Below are 19333 nucleotides of genomic sequence, written 5' to 3'. Positions count from 1 at the left end.
TTGATGCTATTGAATTTTACAGGAAAAACAGAAAAAGGTATCACTCTGTCGGAGGTGAGGCATTCACTGCACAGGTGTATTTGCAAATGGTTATCAAGGGGGTCCTTAGGGACTGAAGTTGCTTAGGGGTTGAGGTCCAAGAAACCACCAGTAGTTTGGATTTACCTGCCCTGGTGATTCTGGGTGCAGAGATGCTATTTGCCTTGGTAGCCTCGAGCGCTACACGTCAAAGTCAATGGCAGAGTACCTGGAAAAGAAATGCTGTAAGGGGAGATTTAGGGAAAGTCTGCCAGAACCCAAAGGGGTGCTTGCCTCTTGAGGGGCTCTGGAGTACAGGGAGACGGTTGGTTTCCATGAACACGGGCTGGTGGGGGGGTCTCAGCTGCGGAGTGTTTTGTCCAGCAGGTCGCTTAAGTTAGAGGCTATCACTTAGTTTTGGTGACCAGTAGAGGGAGAGAAAACAGGACAGCAGGGCCACTCTTGCTGGAGGCCTCGTGGATCCAGGCATCCCTCAATGGCAGGTCGGTGGTGTCCAGATAGGACACTCAACAAGCCTTGGTAGTTGCAAGGGCTCCGATACCCGGGGTATTGGTGCTGAGAGGCTCCTGGAGGGGTCAGTGTCTTGAGACTGGGTGAAAGCAACCGGGCTGCCTTCCTGGACTCACAACAACCTCCGCCTGGCGAGTTGCTCCCTCGGTTGGCCTGATGGCCAACAAGATGAGGTACTGGGTCAGTGCTGTAGTGCCTGCAGATGCAGGGGGATGGCTCCTCCATCCCAAGGGAGATGCTGCTTCGTTGTTGACAGTGGGAACAGTGCTTCGAGTGTTTGGGGATGCTGTTCATCTTCTAGGCGAGCCAGTCTTCGTGACTGTCACAGTGCAAGCAGCCAGGCGGGGTTTGGCATCAATTTCGATACAGGATTTCTGTTATCACAACTTTGGCTCTTCCTTGTCCTTCCTTTGGTTCCCAGTAGACGAATTTGAAGTCCTGATGTCATTGGGACCTCTAAATACCAAATTGTTTAGGGAAGTATAGGGTAGTAGTCAATGGGCTACTTAGCTCTGTGTGACTACACCCCCCTTTAAGACCACTTCCTGCAGTGTACTTAATCCTGATCCAAAGTTCCTAGTTTCATCAAAAACAAGATGGTCGAACTCTTGCTCGAGTGTCCACTTCAGGCAGCCCACCTTACGAGTTTGACTAGTTTAGAAGTGAAACATGCCTTCTGAATAACTAATTTCCAGCTTGCTCTGTTGCCAAATTGGCCTCAGGGAAGGGGATGGCGTTCCCCAGTACTGGGAGAAGCCAGTGTCTCAAATCAAAGGAAGCAGGGGCTTTTAAGTCCCTGGCTCAGAATGCTAAATTGCTAGTCATCCTGCTGGAGGAGGTGTGATCACCTTCCTCTGGAAAGGCATTGTTTCTGGCTTCTAAAGGCATGGGCTCTCACTTGCAGGGAGTCAGAAACTCATCTGTGGTGGCATGCTGGTTGATTCCAGTCAGCCAGCACACTAAAAACTGGTAGGTTGAAAATGGCTCTCAGTTTGGCATGCTCCTACAAGCTTAATACATTACAGATATTGCTGCAATGCTTCGGACACTAAAGTAATTCTTTTAGTAATAAGGCACTCTATTGACTTGTGATTTATCACTCAAATATCAGCCTTAAATATATTTTGGAAATCCAGCCATGTATGAGTTCTGAAAACATATGTTTTACATTTTGGGATACATATATGATTATGTATCCCAAGGCTACAAGGCTCTCAAGGCTGTATCCCAAGGCTTCTATTTTAGAGGGCTGGGCTGCATACAGGAAAGCTACTTACAGGTAGCCATAGAGTTAACAGTAACTCACAAGCTTCTCTTTGGAGAAACCTGGTTAGAGGACACGGTTGCAGATAATGCTGAGCGGTGTTGGCTGATCTGTAACACTGTTTATTATATCCCTAAATGATGTAGCTCCCCTTTTCCTTTCTGTATCCCCTTTCATACTTGAGAAAATGTGTACATAAATATAAAACACCTTTGGAGGGTAAAACAACTCACACAAATGGTGTTCCGAAGTATAGCTGTAGCCAGTCTGAAATTCAACTGCAAGAGAACTGAAGCCTCTGACCACAATGAGGCCTATTACTGTGTCCAAACGTAAAGAGAGATGCTTTTTTAAGGTGCTGCTGTTCTAATAAGGGTTTCTGTTGTTTCACATGGTATAACGTTGGGGGAAAATGTGTACAACATTAACAACATGTGTTTTGGAAGTAAAAGTGAAAATAAAAATTTGTGGTGTTTTCAAGGTCCAAACTGGTGGTGAGGAATTATTTTAAGGTTACATATCTGGGGAGTGTTCCTGGCTTGAGAAATAGGTGTAACACACACTTCTTGCGCATGTGCTTGAATAACATTTTTCGCATAATTGAAGACTCCTCAATACAAGCGTGTATACTGGACTGGCCATAGATGTGTCTGTTTCACAACACTTCCAACTAAATATTAGGGCATACTTCCCTTGTTTTCGAAGTTGGCTCTCTCTTATTTTGCTTGAAGGTTTATTCATTTGACCTTCAAGGTTATTAATTTATTTTTTTAATTGTCCTCCCTCTACCAATTAAATTGTGGGAGATATCCCTTGTTGCAATGGGTAGTGATTTTTGGTAGTGTCCCTTGTTCTTTTTTATTTTTTTAATGATTATACTGTTGAGGTTGACCTTGAATGTTTGGTCCCTCGGACCTTCTTTGGGAGTGTATGCACAGCTGCTTAGTCTTTATTTTGAAACATTTCCTCTTATTCCTCAAAACTGGTCATTCACCACAGTCAGCAGTGAGGAAACCTCAGCAGAGTCTAGCATTTTTTTCTTCAACAGAATCAAGAACCACTTTTTCTAAACAATCTTGCAGATAGCGGTTTAGTCCATCATTCTTTAAAAAAAAAAAAAAAAAGGTTAAGAATATGGAAACGGTTCCACAAATAGCCAGATAAAGCACCAAGAATAAGCAGCAGCAGATGATTAGTGGTGAATATTTCTAGTACCGTTCTCAGCCCTGCTCAAGAAATTATTCTTAATGAGGGTTTTCGTTCTCTACCTACATCCTGAAATAACACCCCAACATAACCCTTTTTGTTTGGAGTTCAATTTGCTAAATCAATTAGAAAAATAAGACTAGAAAAGTATTTGCAGGATCTCATGAGGGAGCCTTTACCCGTGTTCTTTTCTGGACTTCGAAACACATAGAGCTTGAACCCACCATCTTGCATCATTAGTGTGGCAGTACAGGTATTTTGGGAAACAGTTTTTTGTGGCATCTCTGGCACTGAGGTACAGAATATGAACACTTTCCAAAATCTGGGTGGAGTCTCTAAATGAACTACAATCTAATTCTTCCAACATTTTAAAACCAGCAGAGAAAGGTGGCCCCATTGTTGTAATGGACGCCTGCTTGTATAAAGAAGAGGCTACGCCTTCATAGTAATCTGGAACACTTCCATCTTTAGGATGTGGTTCTGATAAATAGCTTGTAACTATAATTAGCTCCATGGTGATGAGAGAACTTGAGGAGAATCTTCTGGATAAAAAGGAGGCTGAGTTTTTGATTGAATAGCCTCCATTAAAGCCTGCCTTCTATATCCTTCCTCAGATTCATACCAATAGGTGTCCACCTCTCGGCACACCCACTGTGTCTGGTATTGGCTCTATTGTTAACCATAATTAAGAACCCACCTACATGTGCTTTATCACTATATGGTAGAATAATTAAGCATATGCATGGCATTGTTAATAGCCTGGACCCGTGATCTAAGAATTTGCAGCCTTCGTTCACCCAGCCCAGACAAACTGATAAACGGATCAAAGTATTACTTTGCACATTTGGTTTAACAATATGATCTTTAAGTGTTTACTACACTTTAGTCTTACCCAGCCAATAACTCAACAGATCTGACAATCATGGATTAAAATATAATCTTACTAACCCAAGAGTAGTAGTCCCATTTCCTTTATTTCTGTAAAACCATAAAAGTGTACAAAAATAAATTTAATAGAATAGAATAAATACAATCTCCTAGTGCAATCAGATCCTAAAAATACATTATTTACACATGTAAAAAACTTAAAATACATACACAGCTTAAGGGGAGCAAATATAAATTTAAACTTAAAATACATGTACAGCATATGGGGAGCAAGTACAAATTTAAGAATAAGTTATTCAATTAAAGACCAAAATGTATCCGCCCGACCTCTAATCATCCTGGGCACTTTGTCAGCCCGAGAATTTCCATTAAGACAACCCTCAGTCTTATGCACTATGCTTGCGCCAAGTATTTGGTTTTAAGGCCACCACCAAATTTATACCGTTAAGTGCTAGGTCCATCCTCAGCGGAACCAGCGGCATGCCCTTAGGTAACTTAAGCATGCTTCTAATGAAATTGTTCTCAGCCGTTAAAAGGACGGTAGCATCCGTGAAACCCCATGTCTCTGCCCCATACGTGGCAGCTGTAATGACAGTCACTTTATGGCTCTGGAAAACTGGGGTCAGTGCACCGAAACTCCAGGTTGCACTACCGCTTCATGGTGGTTATCTATTAGTTTTGAGCTGGATATAACTAGTTGCCAAAACACCTTTTGATTCTTACTACTAACCCCTTCCCTGCATGGATGTAATGGTTACATCTAGTGGTGCAGCACTCAGGCGACACGGGCGTAACTATTAAGTCCTGGTACCGGCCCTTGGGGGAAGCGCTAGCCCTCCCCCAAGTGCCTCCCATCCACTCGCCCAGGGCAGTGACGGAAGGGAAATCGCTTCCCCTTCCACCCCCAGCCTCCCCGCTGACGTCAGAGTGAGCTGACCTCCTCAGAGGCCACTCCCTCATCGCGCTGGACGAATGAAAGCATTTCTCTTCCATTTGAGGCTTGTGGGCAGGCAGAGAGACATGAAAGGAAAGGCCTATCCTTTCATGTCTTTCTGACCATTTCTGCAGCCCGATCTTAAAGCGAGCCGGCTGCAGAAATGCCCACTAGACACCAGGGATCTTTATTTACATTTTATAAACAATGAAGGGGTGCGGGCCCTTTGGTAAGGGTCGCTCTTTTGGGAGGCAATTTTTTTTAAGGCCTTTTCAGCCTATTTTAATTAGGCCAATCTGCCCCAGGGGGTGCACAAGCCACTTTTTTATTTTTTTTAAAGACTTAGGGAGCGACCCCATTGTATTTTAGGTAATTTCTGCTCCCCTTAAATCAGCAGATCGGCCTATTTTTATTAGGCCAATCTGCACCCAATGGGGGCAGAAACCACTAGACACAAGAGATTTTCTTTTCCATGACAATTTCACGCAAAGCGAGCAACCCCTTAGACAGGGGTCGCTCCCCTGGTCTGAAAATTGTTTTTAGGACATTTCAGCCCCCCTTGGGCCCTATTTTAAGTAGGCCGATCTGCCCCAAGGGGGCAGAAACCACTAGGCACCAGGGATTTTTTTTTTTTTTTTAACAGATGGGGAGCGACTCCTTAGGCAAGGGTCACCCCCCTGGGGGGGCAATTTTATTTTAGGCCTTTTCTGCCCACCTTGGGGGCAGATCAGCCTATTTTTCTTAGGCCAATCTGCCCCCAAGGGGGGCAGAAACCACTAGACACCAGGGATTTTTTTTTTGCGCCAATTTTACGCAAGGGGAGCGACCCCTTAAGACAAGGGTCGCTCCCCTGGGGGGCAAATTTATATTAGACCATTTCTGCCCCCATTGGGGCCGCTCTGCGCCCAAGGGGGGCAGAAACCACTAGGCACCAGGGATTATTATTTATTTTTTTACAGATTGGGAGCAACCCCTTAGGCAAGGGTCGCTCCTCTAGGGGTAAAACTTATTTTAGGCCATTTCTGCCCCCCTTGGGGGAAGATCAGCCTATTTCTATTAGGCCGATCTTTTCCCGGGGGACGGGCAGAAACCAGTTAGGCACCAGGGATTGGTGTGTGTGTGTTTGTGTGTGTGTTTTGTTTGGGGGTGGGGTCACTCCACATGGGGGCACATTACTTTTGGCCGTTTCTCCCCCCCCCCCCTTGGGGGCAGAGTGGCCTATTTTTGTAAGGACCATCTGCCCCCACGAGTGGGGGACGGTGGGGGGGTTGGAGTCAAAAGCCCACCACACATCAGGGAAGAATTCTTTAGCAAAAAAAAGATGGTGGGGGTATCGCCATACCCCCCACCCAAACAAATTGGGGACAGTTATTCTGCCCACCGGTAGGCAGATGCAGCAATTACCCCCGATCTACACCCGGGGGCGGAAGGCAGTTGTTCAGAAAGTCTACTAGATGCTACGGAATTAAAAAAAAAAAAAAAAGAAACAATAGGGTGATGGCTACCAACCAATATAAGCATGGTTATGCCCCCAAAGCAACTGAAGGGGGCAACAGTCTTTCAACCCTACCCCCCCCCCCCAGCACACTAAAAGACTTTACCCTAACGGCAAGCAAGAGGACTTTTGATTATTTTGGGTTTTGGTTTTACATTTGGCCAAGAAAGCTTGTCTAACTCTCAAACCGTTCCACATGGAATGGTGAGGGCTGCCCTTTTTGGACTTAGGGACGCTGCCATGTAGAAAAATCTATGAGACCTAGACACATATGAAAACTAAATATCTGGATGAGTCCAGGGTGGTGTGCTTCACATGCACCCTGCACCATTTTCTTACCTACAATGCCCTTCAAACCTCCAACTTTGCTTAAAATCACACATTTTTCCCCATATTTTTTGATGGAACCTTCTGGAATCTGCAGGAATTCAAAAAATTCCTACCACCCAGCATTGTTGCATCTATACCGATAAAAATTCTGCTGCACTTGGCAGCCTAAAAACGTTTTTTTCGAACTGCCCTTTTGGACCCGCTTTGGTTCTCCCTCAATTTCGACATGTTTTAGGCTCTTCCCGGACACAGGCAAGTGACCCACGTACACAAGTGAGGTGTCATTTATATCGGGAGACTGAGGGGAACGTTGGGTGGTCCCACGCAGAAATCTGGGGGAAATGTGTTCTTTTTTCTTTTTAGCTAAATTTGAGGTTTGTGGAGGATTCTGGGTAAGAAAACACTGGGGGATCCACGCCAGTCACACCTCCCTAGACTCCCTTGGGTGTCTAGTTTTCAGAAATATCTGGGTTTGGTAGGTTTCCCTAGATGGCTGTTGAGCCCAGGACCAAAAAAAACAGGTAGTTTTGCATATGATCATTTTGATGTGCCCATGTAGTGTTTTGGGACATTTCCTGTGTGGTACCATTTTTTTCGGAGATGTGGGAGGATTCTGGGTAGAAGGAAGTTTCTGGCTCCCTTCAGATTCCAGAAGTTTGCAGCACCGAAATGTGAGGAAAAAGTGTTTTTTTGGCCACATTTTGAGGTCTGCAGAGGACTCTGGGTAACAGAACCTGATGACAGCCCCACAAGTCACCCCCATTCTGAATTCCCCTAGGTGTCTAGTTTTCAAAAATGTATAGGTTTGCTAGGTTTCCCTACGTGCCGAATGAGCTAGAGGCCAAAATCCGCAGCTAGGCACTTTGTCAAAAACAGGTCTTTTTTTTTTTTGGGCAAATGTGATGTGTCCATGTTGTGTTTTGGGGCATTTCCTGTTGCGGTCACTAGGCCTACCCACACAAGTGAGGTACCATTTTTATCAGAAGACTTAGGGGAGTGCTGGGTGGAAGGAAATTTGCGGCACCCCTCAGATTCCAGAACCTTCTATCACTGAAATGTGAGGAAAAAGTGTTTTTTTGCCACATTTTGAGGTTTGCAAAGGATTCCAGGTAACAGAACCTAGTGAGAGCCCCACAAGACACCCCATCCTGGATTCCCCTAGGTGTCTAATTTTAAAAAATGCACAGGTTTGGTAGGTTTCCCTAGGTGCAGGCTGAGCTACAGGCCAAAAACACAGCTAGGAATTTTCCAAAAAACACATGAGAGTTCAAAGTAAAAATGTGATGTGTCCATGTTACTTTTCCTGTCACAGGCATTAGGCTTAGCCACACAAGTGAGATACCATTTTTATCGGGAGATTGGGGGGAGGACACAGAATAGAAGAACAAGTGTTACTGTCCCTTGTCTTTCTCTACATTTTTTTCTTCCAAATGTAAGACAGTGTGTAAAAAGACATCTATTTGAGAAATGCCCTGTAATTCACATGCTAGTATGGGGACCCCAGAATTCAGAGAGGTGCAAATAACCACTGCTTCTCAACACCTTATCTTGTGCCCATTTTGGAAATACAAAGGTTTCCTTGATACCTATTTTTCACTCTTTATATTTCACCAAATGAATTGCTGTACAGCCGATATAGAATGAAAGCGCCTTGCACGGAGCAGCTCCTTTATTTGCTCTAGGTACCTAGGGTCCTTGATGAACTTACAACCCCTATGTATCCCCACAACCAGAAGAGTCCAGTAGACATAACGGTATATGCTTTCAAAAATCTGCCATAGCTGGAAAAAGTTATAGAGGAAAACGTGGATAGAAATGGCTCTTTTTTCACCTCAATTTCAATATTTTATTAATTTTAGCTGTTACTTTCTGTAGGAAAACCTTGAAGGATCTACACATATGACCCCTTGCTGAATTCAGAATATTCTCTACTTTTGAGAAATATTTAGCTGTCCAGGATTCAGCTTTGGTTTCAGACCTATTTCTGTCACTAACTGGAAGGAGACTGAAAGCACACAAAAAATAGTAAAAATGGGGTATATCCCAATAAAATGCCAAAATTGTGTTGGAAAATTGGGTTATATGATTCAAGTCTGCTTGTTCCTGAAAGCTAGGAAGATGGTGATTTTAGCACCACAAACCATTTGTTGATGCCGTTTTCAGAGAAGAAAAAACACAAGCTTTCTTCTGCAGCCCTTTTTTACCATTTTTTAAACAAAATGTTAGCTGTATTTTGGCTAATTTCTTGGTCTCCTCCAGCAGGGGAACCCACAAACTCTGGGTACCTCTAGAATCCCTAGGATGTTTGAAAAAAAGGACAACAATTTGGTGCGGGTAGCTTATGTGTACAAAAAGTTATGAAGGCCTATGCGCATACTACCCCAAATAGCCAAAAAAGGGCCTGGCAGCGAAAGGGTTAAGTGCGTTGGTAAGTTCTACCCATTGGTCCATCTCCCAGTTCTGTTTGGCCTTTTGGAAGGTAGCCTTATAGTTGTTCCTAGCAGAAATTATTTTTGTCTTAATTCCCTCCTTCAGAGTTCAGACAGAGCTAGGCCAACCGACAGTCCTTAGTGAACTTTCCTGGGGCAACTTTGTTATAAGCGCCTCTTTTCCTGGTTTTAGTAAACAAAGGCTTTAACTGTTCCATTAGCTGACAGTGTGCAAGGACCATATCAGGGTGATACCCCCTCAGGGGTGTTACTTCAACTAGGTTATCCACAAATAGTTTGTAGATTTTAGTTTGAATTTCCACATTATCCACAACTTCTGCCCAGCTCACATTCCTCTTGCTATTAACTGTCGGTAGGGGCTTTACATAAACTACTGATGGTAGAGTACAGCTAGTAAATATAGCAGGTGAAAATACAGCACTTAGGGCCTCATGATCGCTATCTGTTCTAGCGATAACTGCCATGTCTGTCAAAAACGGCCACATGTCCAGGTCAACCAAAAGATAGTCAATGTAAGTTCTCATGGTGCCTCTCTTAAAAGTCAGGCGTGGAGAAGTATCGGAATTAGTATTGCCATTAGCAATTATTAAGCCATTCTCTATTATCAGGTCTTCCAATTGGCGGCAACAACACTTAATTTCCCTGTAATTTGTGCAGCCGCCCCAGAGCAATCAGAAAACATAGGGATACAAGGAGTAATCTATTTCTCTCTGCCCTTTTTCAAGTGTTGTTTTACAATCACCTGCAATAGATTTTAAGGTACCTCCTTTTAAGCGCTGTACAGTGTTAGCAAGCTGGGCCACTGTAGAGGAGAGTACATTTACAGGGACTGATCTGATGTAGGCATTAATTATCGCAATATACCGGACACCAGTAGGCATTTTCACTTTTATTTCTACCCCTAGCACGTCTTTGCTTCCAGTTGAAACTACTTTCACTAGCAGGAAAAGTTCTAATTTCAGCCAAATAAGAAGCTCTACCTGAGGAGGAAGCAAAGGTGATGTACCCAGTTCAATGTACTGGGACCACGACCCACATCTCCTGCAGAAGTATAATCTGGTAGTAATCAATAAAATCACCCCACTCTGGGTCTGCGAGCTTAGCAAGCACAATTGCTACATTCCAAGTTAGTACTCTAATAGAGTTTTCGGCATTTGGCCTGCCATCACATCTCAACTCCACACTAGCCCTGCCCAACCAACCATAATAGAATTAATCTCACTCTTTGCAGCTGTGCCCCTCATATCATCTCCCACGACACTCACCTCTAGGTCTGGGTGGCGCGTGCTCCTCTAGGTATACAGTTAGAGACAGAACGTAGCCTTACACCCCCCCAGTTGTCAATCAATTTCTGCTAAACTAGAACATTCCACCACAGATGTGGTGCATTGAAGGTGAGCTAGAGAGTTACACCCTTCTTTAGTCTGGAGTTCTCCTAGTCATTTGGGGGTGTTGAGTTTAAGTCGTATGTGTGTGCTGGAATTGGGTCTAAATCTTAGGGACATCTTGTTTGGGGTCAAGGGCAACAAGTTTTTATGTTTACTTTGTCCTTGAGACAAGTAGGCCCAACCCCCTGCAGCACAAACCCTTTGGCTGCCTGTTTACAGAGAGTTGAACTCTCTGCAGTTGAGGTAATGTGTTTCCAAAAGATAATGCTGTTCGAACTTGTATTTATGGTTCATTATTTGAAAGCCTTCATTATTAGGGTGCGTGCTGTAAATAAATGTTTTAAGGTCACACTTCACTACTGACGTTGGTTCCAGTACAAAAAAAAAAAAACGTGTACACACATGTTTGAAAAGTTTAAGCTAAGAGGCTAAGTATAATGCTCCCAGAATGCTCTCTGATTATATGCAAATGAAGTGTCATTTAGTAAAATGTGTTGATGCATGCTAGTATTTCCCAAAAATATTTCTAATGGAAAATCAGTGTAACCATTTTCAACACGATTATGGGAAGCATGAAAATAAACAAACACTGACAAAGCCAACTGATCTGACATACTTTTAGAAGTCTTTTAGTTTCATCAATGCGTGTCTTGTTTTGACATGGCTTTTGTAACACTTTATTGTTGTGGGAGCTACCAGGCCCTCAACATTGTAACAAACATTGGCAAAACCCCCCCCAAAAGTTTTTGAACTCTTAAAGCACACGTTGCCACCTGCGGCATAACAAAGGCCCCGCAGCTGCCCTCCAGGGGGCCCCGTCAGCACAGCACCTGCCCTGAGTGAGTCTGGAGAGGAGGCTCCTCCATGTTCTTTGCAAAGGGGCACCCTCCAGTTTCGTTAAGTCACTGATTGCCACTGTAGTTCCTGACACTGAACAAAACTACTTTGTGTGGCAATATGCTCCTTGTGGAAGAGCAGAATGCGATCACTCACAGTAAAGCCAGCCGAAAGAGAGAGAAATAGAAGTTTAATAAAAACAAAATGTCTTTGTTAACACCAGACCTAATTAGGGACCAAGACCCACATGTAGGTAGCTTTTTGCATGTCGCAAACAGCGACTTTCGCTGTTTGCGACGTGCAAAAAGCACATTGCGATGCACAAACCCAGTTTTGCGATTCAGTAACCTGGTTACCGGATCACAAAACGGGTTTGCGACTCGCAATTAGTAAGGGGTGTTCCCTTCCTAATTGCAACTCGCAGTGCAATGTAGGATTGTTTTGTGACCGCGAACGCGGGCGCAAACCAATCGCAGTTTGCACCCATTTCAAATGGGTGCTAACACTTTCGCAAAAGGGAAGGGATCCCCATGGGACCCCTTCCCCATTGTGAATGTCACTGTAAACATTTTTTCAGAGCAGGCAGTGGTCCTGCGGACCACTGCCTGCTCTGAAAAAATAAAACGAAAACGTTTCATTTTTCGTTTTTGTTATGCATCTCGTTTTCCTTTAAGGAAAACTGGCTGCATTACCAAAAAAAAAAAAAAAAAAACTGCTTTATTGAAAAGCAGTCACAGACATGGTGGTCTGCTGTCTCCAGCAGGCCACCATTCGTGAGGGGGTCGCAAATTGCGACCCACCTCATGATTATTCATGATGTGGGCATTTGCGAAGCCCTTGCGAATCACAGATGGTGTCAAGGACACCATCCTACATTCGGATTTGCGACTCGCAATTTGCAGGTCACAAATCTGAACCTACCTACTTGTGGCCCCAAATTCTTAAAGAAAGTCACAAAAGTGCACCCATGGTATATGTCGTACCCCTATAAAATATTTGTGAACTGTATTTTAGCGTGGGTAAATACGATGTGTAGATGTGCTCATGTGAAAATCTATTGAGCATTTGCAAGTTCATTTTCCCTCCAGCCACTTTCTTCCCAACCCTGGAAGAAGTTCTAATTCTGCCATTGTCAGGAGTAAATGTCCAACCTTTCTTATTATGGGAAAATATTAGAGAGAAGCTGGTAAAAATCTTTAAAACATGCAGGTTAGTAGGTTTGCAGACTCAAAGGTATTCCAGCCCTGGAACTATTGCTTACTGCTTCCTCCAGCCCCAGTATGCAGATCTGCAGAAAGGTGGCAAAATAAGGAAATTGCTACAGTAGGGATTGAAACTCCAAGTATTCAAGCCCTACTATGGTAATAGCCCTGGCATAATCAGAGAGGCTATTAATTGCTGCCATAATTTGTCGCCACACTACATGGCACCAAAGGGACAAGTAGATCTTTTTACAGGACAAGTAGATTTGAGAAGCAACCTGTCCCCTGGACAAGTAGATATTTTAATACATTCCACACCCCTGTTGGAACTCTTAAGTTTCAATCCTACATAATCCCATTGGAGCCCAAGAGGGCTACAACGGGAGGCAAGTAATATGTCATCCCTGATAATAGATATACAACCCCTGGTATGGCGGAGTCAGTGGATTACTTTATTGACACAGGAATCTTGAGTTTCTCTGGCTCCACCTGGAAGTTTAGGGACGTATATCAGGTAAATGTCGCTAGACAGACGTGTACTATTGTTATTAGCGGTGTTTTGGCTCCAACAATGTTTCTTGCCCATCTGGCTTCCGGGTGGCCAAGTGAGCTGTGCACTATGTTGCTTGAGGGTGTATATCCCTTCAATTAGTTCCCCCCTTTCAAGAATAGATGGAATTGAACATGTTTCGCTAGTGAACCCACCACTGTTAGCAGCTGGCGCTTTGCCCTCGTCAAACTGCGGTTTTAGGAAGGGTGGTAGGCTATGATGCTTGGGCATTAGATTAGCACCCCCTATCTTGGTTCCTACATTTTCCACCAGAATAGATAGTTTGACCACATTTTCCCCAAGTTCAACAGCCATCTTGTTCATACACTCACCCAATCCCTGTATCTCTCACCTTAATATCTGTAGCTGTGCCAGTGGATACCCTGTCTTGGGCTGATTTACATCTGTTGTGTCTGGGCACCTTGTTAGATCAGTTGGATTTGGGTTACCTACTGGCATTATTCCTTTGGTAGCTAAAGGGGCAAAACGGTTGGAGCAGTCAATATTAGTAACAGAAGTACTTTCAGCCTGTGTTTCATCCTTAGAAGGGACCTGGAAAGCTGCTGGTGTGTTTTCTCCTAGTAACTCTCCCCCTGATGCATAGAGATATCTTTTGGCCTTGAGCCGGGGCTGATGCCACGCCCCTTCGTGGTTTTCCTGAAGTAGGTCTGAATACCCTTAGATGAATCTCGTTTCCCCTTACACTGAGATAAATCCAGGTTATTCATGCCCAATAGTCCCTTTACTTACATAAACAAGTCATCAATTTCATTCAAGGTACAGTTCTCTGCGGAATGCCTAGCAAACTTACTTGTGCCTACTGGCCCCAGGGGTTTCTTGGCGGCCTTTCTCTTGTCCATAATAAATACGTTGCTCCAAGACTCAGAAAGAATCTTGCATGCCTTAGTGATATAACAACAAGTTGCATAAAGGGTACTTTATCTTTGATAGCCAACTAAGCCCATGTACGTTACAATACCATCACAAATAACCGCCCTACACCATGGAATGCCTTTACAATCTCCTTCCTTCTTTCTTTCCGGCCCACCCAGCCAAGAGTGCCCATGGAAGGGCCAAATGGGGTGGCCCTGCCCTGCCTCTTCCCGTCGCTGACGGGTGCAGGGTGGGCCTGCCCTTGGCTCGGGTACTGCCCAGGTGCGGCCCGCACCACGAGTGAGTCTTAGCGCTTTAGTAGCGTGAGGTTGAGTGACTGGCTGTGCAAGGGGCCACCTCCAAGGACCCAATGCCTGCTGGGAAACAGAGTCCGAAAATGCAAGTTGTAACACAGTGTACGGAGAGTCCTTTGATTTTTCACCAACTTCTCTCCGTTAGTCAGATCTTCAAACCAAGGCATAACAGCACAGCAAACATCCCGCTTACACTTGATTAGTATTAATCGTACATGTCCCTCGAACAATACTATCTCCCAGCAGAAGATCTTTATCATTCAATTGGCTTGTACACTGAAGGACCAAATATGCATTATGTTTCAAGGAATTTGAATTTCATCTTGACATTTGCACCCAATTACATTTTGTCAGGTCAAACTGATAGGACAAGCAAACTGTTACATTTATAGATTAGCGCGGCTGCACACTGGAATGCCCAATCCAAGAGTATCATATGGATAGTGCACACCTAATCCAATGTCACACTTTCTTATGTAAGTTCTTCAAATAAAAAAGATGGAGTTTTTATGCTCCTTCATTCAAAAGGCTGCACATAAAATATGTATTTGTCTTAAGTTTTGGTGCTGTGCATATTTTATGAACTGTTACATGAAAGAAATAACAAAAACCATTGGCACGATATAACATTTGATGAAACATCCAAGCTTATGCACTTGTTGCCACACATTTAAATCTCTGGTAAAAACACATTAAAAAACATTCAATGAATGAATGGAAACAATGCCCAGAAGTTTTGTGAGGTTATTTTATGTTAAAATCTACCAACCACATACATATCTTGACATGTTAAATAGACATTGCTTCAGTGTATAAAGCATAACCAAAAGCCACTGAGTGAATGAAGGAATGGAGGGAAATAAAACTAAGGTACAAACCTTTTCTTCAGCTGACAACTGAGCTCCCATGAGCTTATTGTAATACATATTTGTGTAAAATACTGCATCGTGTGCCCGGTGTAACACAAATTCCCAGGTCATGGATCGTCTCTGCTCTCGAATCCGGGAAAGATTAGAGTTTAAAGCAAAGTTCCACCATTCACGACAGCTGAAAATAACAATAAAAACAAAAAGCACACCTGCTTTTACTTTCTGTATCACTTCATTTGCATTCAATGTTTTTCAGGTTACACCACCAAAAAGAAGTTACACTTTCCTGTGAAGCTAGAACATTCCATGGATTATATATCAGCATCACATAGTTCTATGTCTGCTAAAAATCCTATTGGCAAACAAAGGACAGCTGGAGTAAAAGCTTTTTTCCTGAAAGGGACAGTGTCATTTTTGGCTCTGACAGCAGAAACTCAAAACCCCTATTGACTAAGTTTCAATTTGCACCGTTTCTTTTATAGCAATAAAAACAAACAATGGCAAAACCAATGACGTACATCCTAGCCCTAACAAAAGTATAAGGGAGGGTCAAGTGAGATGTTCTACTCTGTTGGAAGTTCAGAGAGTTCTTCACACCTTTTACTCTTGCAATGGCAGTAGCACAGTCTTGGACTTGGCACGAAGCAGTACACTTAAGGAATTAGGTGTCAGAAGCAGAAGAAATTAGTTACTTACCTGTAACTGTGGTTCTCCAGCATTGGAATCTTTCATAGATTCATATGCTTGAATCATTCCCCTTTGTCGAGGTGGGAGTCCCCGATTTATTACGATAGCAGTGTTATGATGACTAAAGTGAATACAGGCCTAAAGCCTATCACAATAGTAGTCTATTCAAGCCTTTTTGAGGAAAAAGACCCAAAACAGGTTTCAGCCTACCTATATGCCCATAACACTCCTGTGAGAAGCTCCAGTGCCTCAGACTTTCTCACAGCACGAGTGCCGAAGAAGTTGAGGAATCTAGTCTGTAATGGTGAGCATCTCAGGGAAGGTGGGAGGGTTGCATGTGAATCTGTGAAAGATTTCAATACTGGAGAACTACAGTTACAGGTAAGTAACTAATTTCTAACTCCAGTATTGGAACTTTCATAGATTCACATGCTTGAATCAGAGTTGCAAGCAGTAATGAAGCACATTGTGTGATGAAGACTTTATATCAATTGAAAAATGCAATTCAATAAGTTATATAAGCTCTTACATGAGTATGAAAACCAAAGAATAATTACTCCATGCTAAACAACAAGCGTATTGCAAAAGAAAGAAAACTTCAGTATCATACAATGTGGTGATCAATATACTGGGTAGGAGGGAAAAAAAAAAAAAGAATAGTACAGATCACCGTTACTGGAACAGATGCCTCAGCACCGCTTGCCCCACTGCCACATCTCCTTGAGACGACTCCTCAAGGCAATAGTGCTTCATGAAAGTGTGCGCACACCTCCAGGTGGCCGCCCTGCAATTGTCCTTTATGGCCACACCAGCGAAGAGATACTATGAATCTGAGGATTTTTCTATGAGATTGATGAATAGGGATATGGAAGTATGCAGCCCGAAGATCTTAGGTTGACATATAATCTCTCCTGGCTTGAGAAGGGGAAGGATATCCTGCAACGTAATCATACGGAATGACTGCCTTTTGAGGTAAGTATTCAGGTCTCTAAGATCCAGGATTGGGTGCCAATTTTTCAGCTTCTTCTGGATAAGAAAGAAACGAGAATAAAACCCCTTGTTTCGGACCCGAGCCGGGACCCTTTCTATAGCTCCTTTCTTGAGCATCGACTGGACTTCCTTTCTGAGGAGCTTGAGGTCCTTCAGTGAGCATGGAGGAGGGGGTCTTGGTGGTGGGATCTGCATGAACTCTAGTGCATTGCCAAATTGAATGAGGTTTAACACCCAACGGTCGGAGATGACCATATGCCAATTGTGCGGGTATTGGGAAATCCTTCCTCCTAAAATTAGACTTGAAGAAGGATAAGTAGCCGGGGTAAGGGAAAAGTCGTTGCCTGCGACCTGATTCTCTAGACTGTCGTCCTGCTTTTGCTCTATGTGTGGTTCTAGCACATGCTGCCTGCGGAGGTTGTCTCTGCTGATATTGGTCCCGAAAGGATTGAATATTTGAGCGGGAAGCACAATATTTATACTGCTGGAACCCCCCTCTGTAGGATGGATATCCCCTTCCTCTAGCACCCGACAGGGATGCTTTCTGAAATGCAGGGTACCAAGTGACTTTGCTGTGTCCGTATCTGTCTTAATAGCTTGCACAGCTTCATCAACATGCTTCCCGAAAAGAGCTCCCCATCGAAAAGCAAGTCAAGGATTTTGCTCTGGACCTCAGTCTAAAAGATGTTGCGCAAAGCCAGCCCTGCCTCCTTAAAACAGCTGCCCCTGCCAGCTGACAAAAAGCCGTAGTAGCAATATCCACTGCACAATTGAGGACTGCCACTGAAGCCTTTTCCCCCTCCTGTACTATCTTCAGCATTTCCGCTTTTGATCCCTCCGGAAGATGATCTATGTAAGGAGCTATGTCCGCCCATACCTGCCTGTCATATCTTCCCATAACAGCTAATGAGTTTAACATTCTCACTGTGAGGGATGACATCAAGGAGAAATGCTTCCCAATATTATCAAGCCTTCTCCCTTCTTTATCAGGTGGAGCTGAGATTGGAGTTGAAGGGTTTCGAGACCTACGCTGAGCCGCTTGCGCAATAACAGAATCCAGCTTCGGATGACAAGTCAGGCACGCTGGGGTGTCATCTGGCGCCCTATATTTCTTATCCAAGAGAGGCAAGACCGTGGTAACAATGGCGGGATTCTTCATGACCTTAATAACCTCGCTCCATATGTAGTCTACAATGGGCCTCGATTTTACGTTTTTCTGAAAGGGCTCCTTAAGTCATAGAGAAAGCAGTCCATCTGCTTTGTCGGTATAGGCAGAGCAAACCTTTTTGCTGCCCGTTGCAACAAACTGTGAAATCCACCAATGTACACTGGTGGAGAGTCTGCAGCGACTGGAGAGGGTGAAGATGGTGAAGGTATCGGATAGTCATCCCATTCCGTGATATGATCTGTCAATTCCCCTTCCTATGTGTCATTGTCGGACGTCAACGGGTCCTGTGGTGGGGCCAAAAGAGGTGTGTGTGGTGGCACATTCAACAGTAAGACCCGTGGTCTGACGGGCGTAGGAGGAGGAAGTACCAGTTGAAGGCATAATAGTCTGCTGGACTTCAGATTCAACTGGTGGGAATTTTTTTCTATAGTCTGCTAACATCAGCTGGATATCTGAAATAAGAGAACCATGGCATAGGAATCATTTGCTCCTGATAGGGATAGTGATCATGAGGTTATTAAAAGACTGAGGATCATACTGGTTATCGTCTCCCAGATCCTGACACTTTATATGTAGCTCAGAAGGACTATGGGCTGCTCTAAATGGCCCTTCCTCATCCGTTTCATCACCCTCTAAATGATGAGCAGGGATCAGAGGGGAAACCTTACTGGGTGATGTGCGCGACAGCATCAGGGACTTTAACTTTGTTGGTTTCACTGAAATATCCATCGTTGACGGCGGCGATGACGCGTGAATGAGTCCCGTCGACTGAACCGTTGTCGAGAAGGATGCCATCGTCGACTATGTTCTCGACGTTGGAATCGTCGATGGAGGTGAGGCAACCACTAACTTCAGCATCGTGGACCTGACGGAGGAGGCCGTCGACGACTGCATTGTAGAAGTGAAGACACTGGAGATGGAGCACACTGTGTAAACAGTCATCGTAGTAGATGTCGTCGAAGATGCCGTGCAGACGGTTCTCGTCAATGTAGTCATCAGCGTTCTCGTCAACGGCTTGACAGACGCCATTTTGAAGGACTGCTTAGACGATGTAGGTGGCGAAGGAGACTCAGAAGACGCTTTCTGACCACGTTCTGAGGAGAAAGAACGCTCACCTCTTTACCTGTGTGATGTTACAGGCCTTTTGTGAGGAGAACTTGATGAGCTGTGCATTTTGTAAGACTCGTGTCTGGTATTTTTAGCCGCCTTTTTAGGTTGTTCCTCTAACTGACCAGTCTGAGGTGACAGGTCTCTTTTTTGAACCTGCTTGGAGTAAATAGAAGAGTCCTCACTGTCTGAACCAGAAACAGGATTCTGCCTTGTTTTCAGCTTCTGAAGC

General features: G+C 44.0%; 1 protein-coding gene across 2 annotated transcripts in view; it reads right to left on the bottom strand.

Annotated features, from left to right (window-relative positions):
* Positions 1-19333, bottom strand: part of VPS13D (vacuolar protein sorting 13 homolog D) — a 2230750-nt gene that overhangs the window by 2068961 nt on the left and 142456 nt on the right. For both annotated transcript variants that reach the window (XM_069240741.1, XM_069240742.1), the window contains exon 10: positions 15159-15327. In XM_069240741.1, the coding sequence (XP_069096842.1) occupies positions 15159-15327 (169 nt within the window). The remainder of the gene's footprint in view (positions 1-15158; positions 15328-19333) is intronic.

This window comes from Pleurodeles waltl, chromosome 6, assembly GCF_031143425.1.
Source record: "Pleurodeles waltl isolate 20211129_DDA chromosome 6, aPleWal1.hap1.20221129, whole genome shotgun sequence".
Classification (NCBI taxonomy): Eukaryota; Metazoa; Chordata; class Amphibia; order Caudata; family Salamandridae; genus Pleurodeles; species Pleurodeles waltl.
Note: the sequence above shows the minus strand (reverse complement) of the source record. Positions and strands in the feature narration are given on the sequence as shown.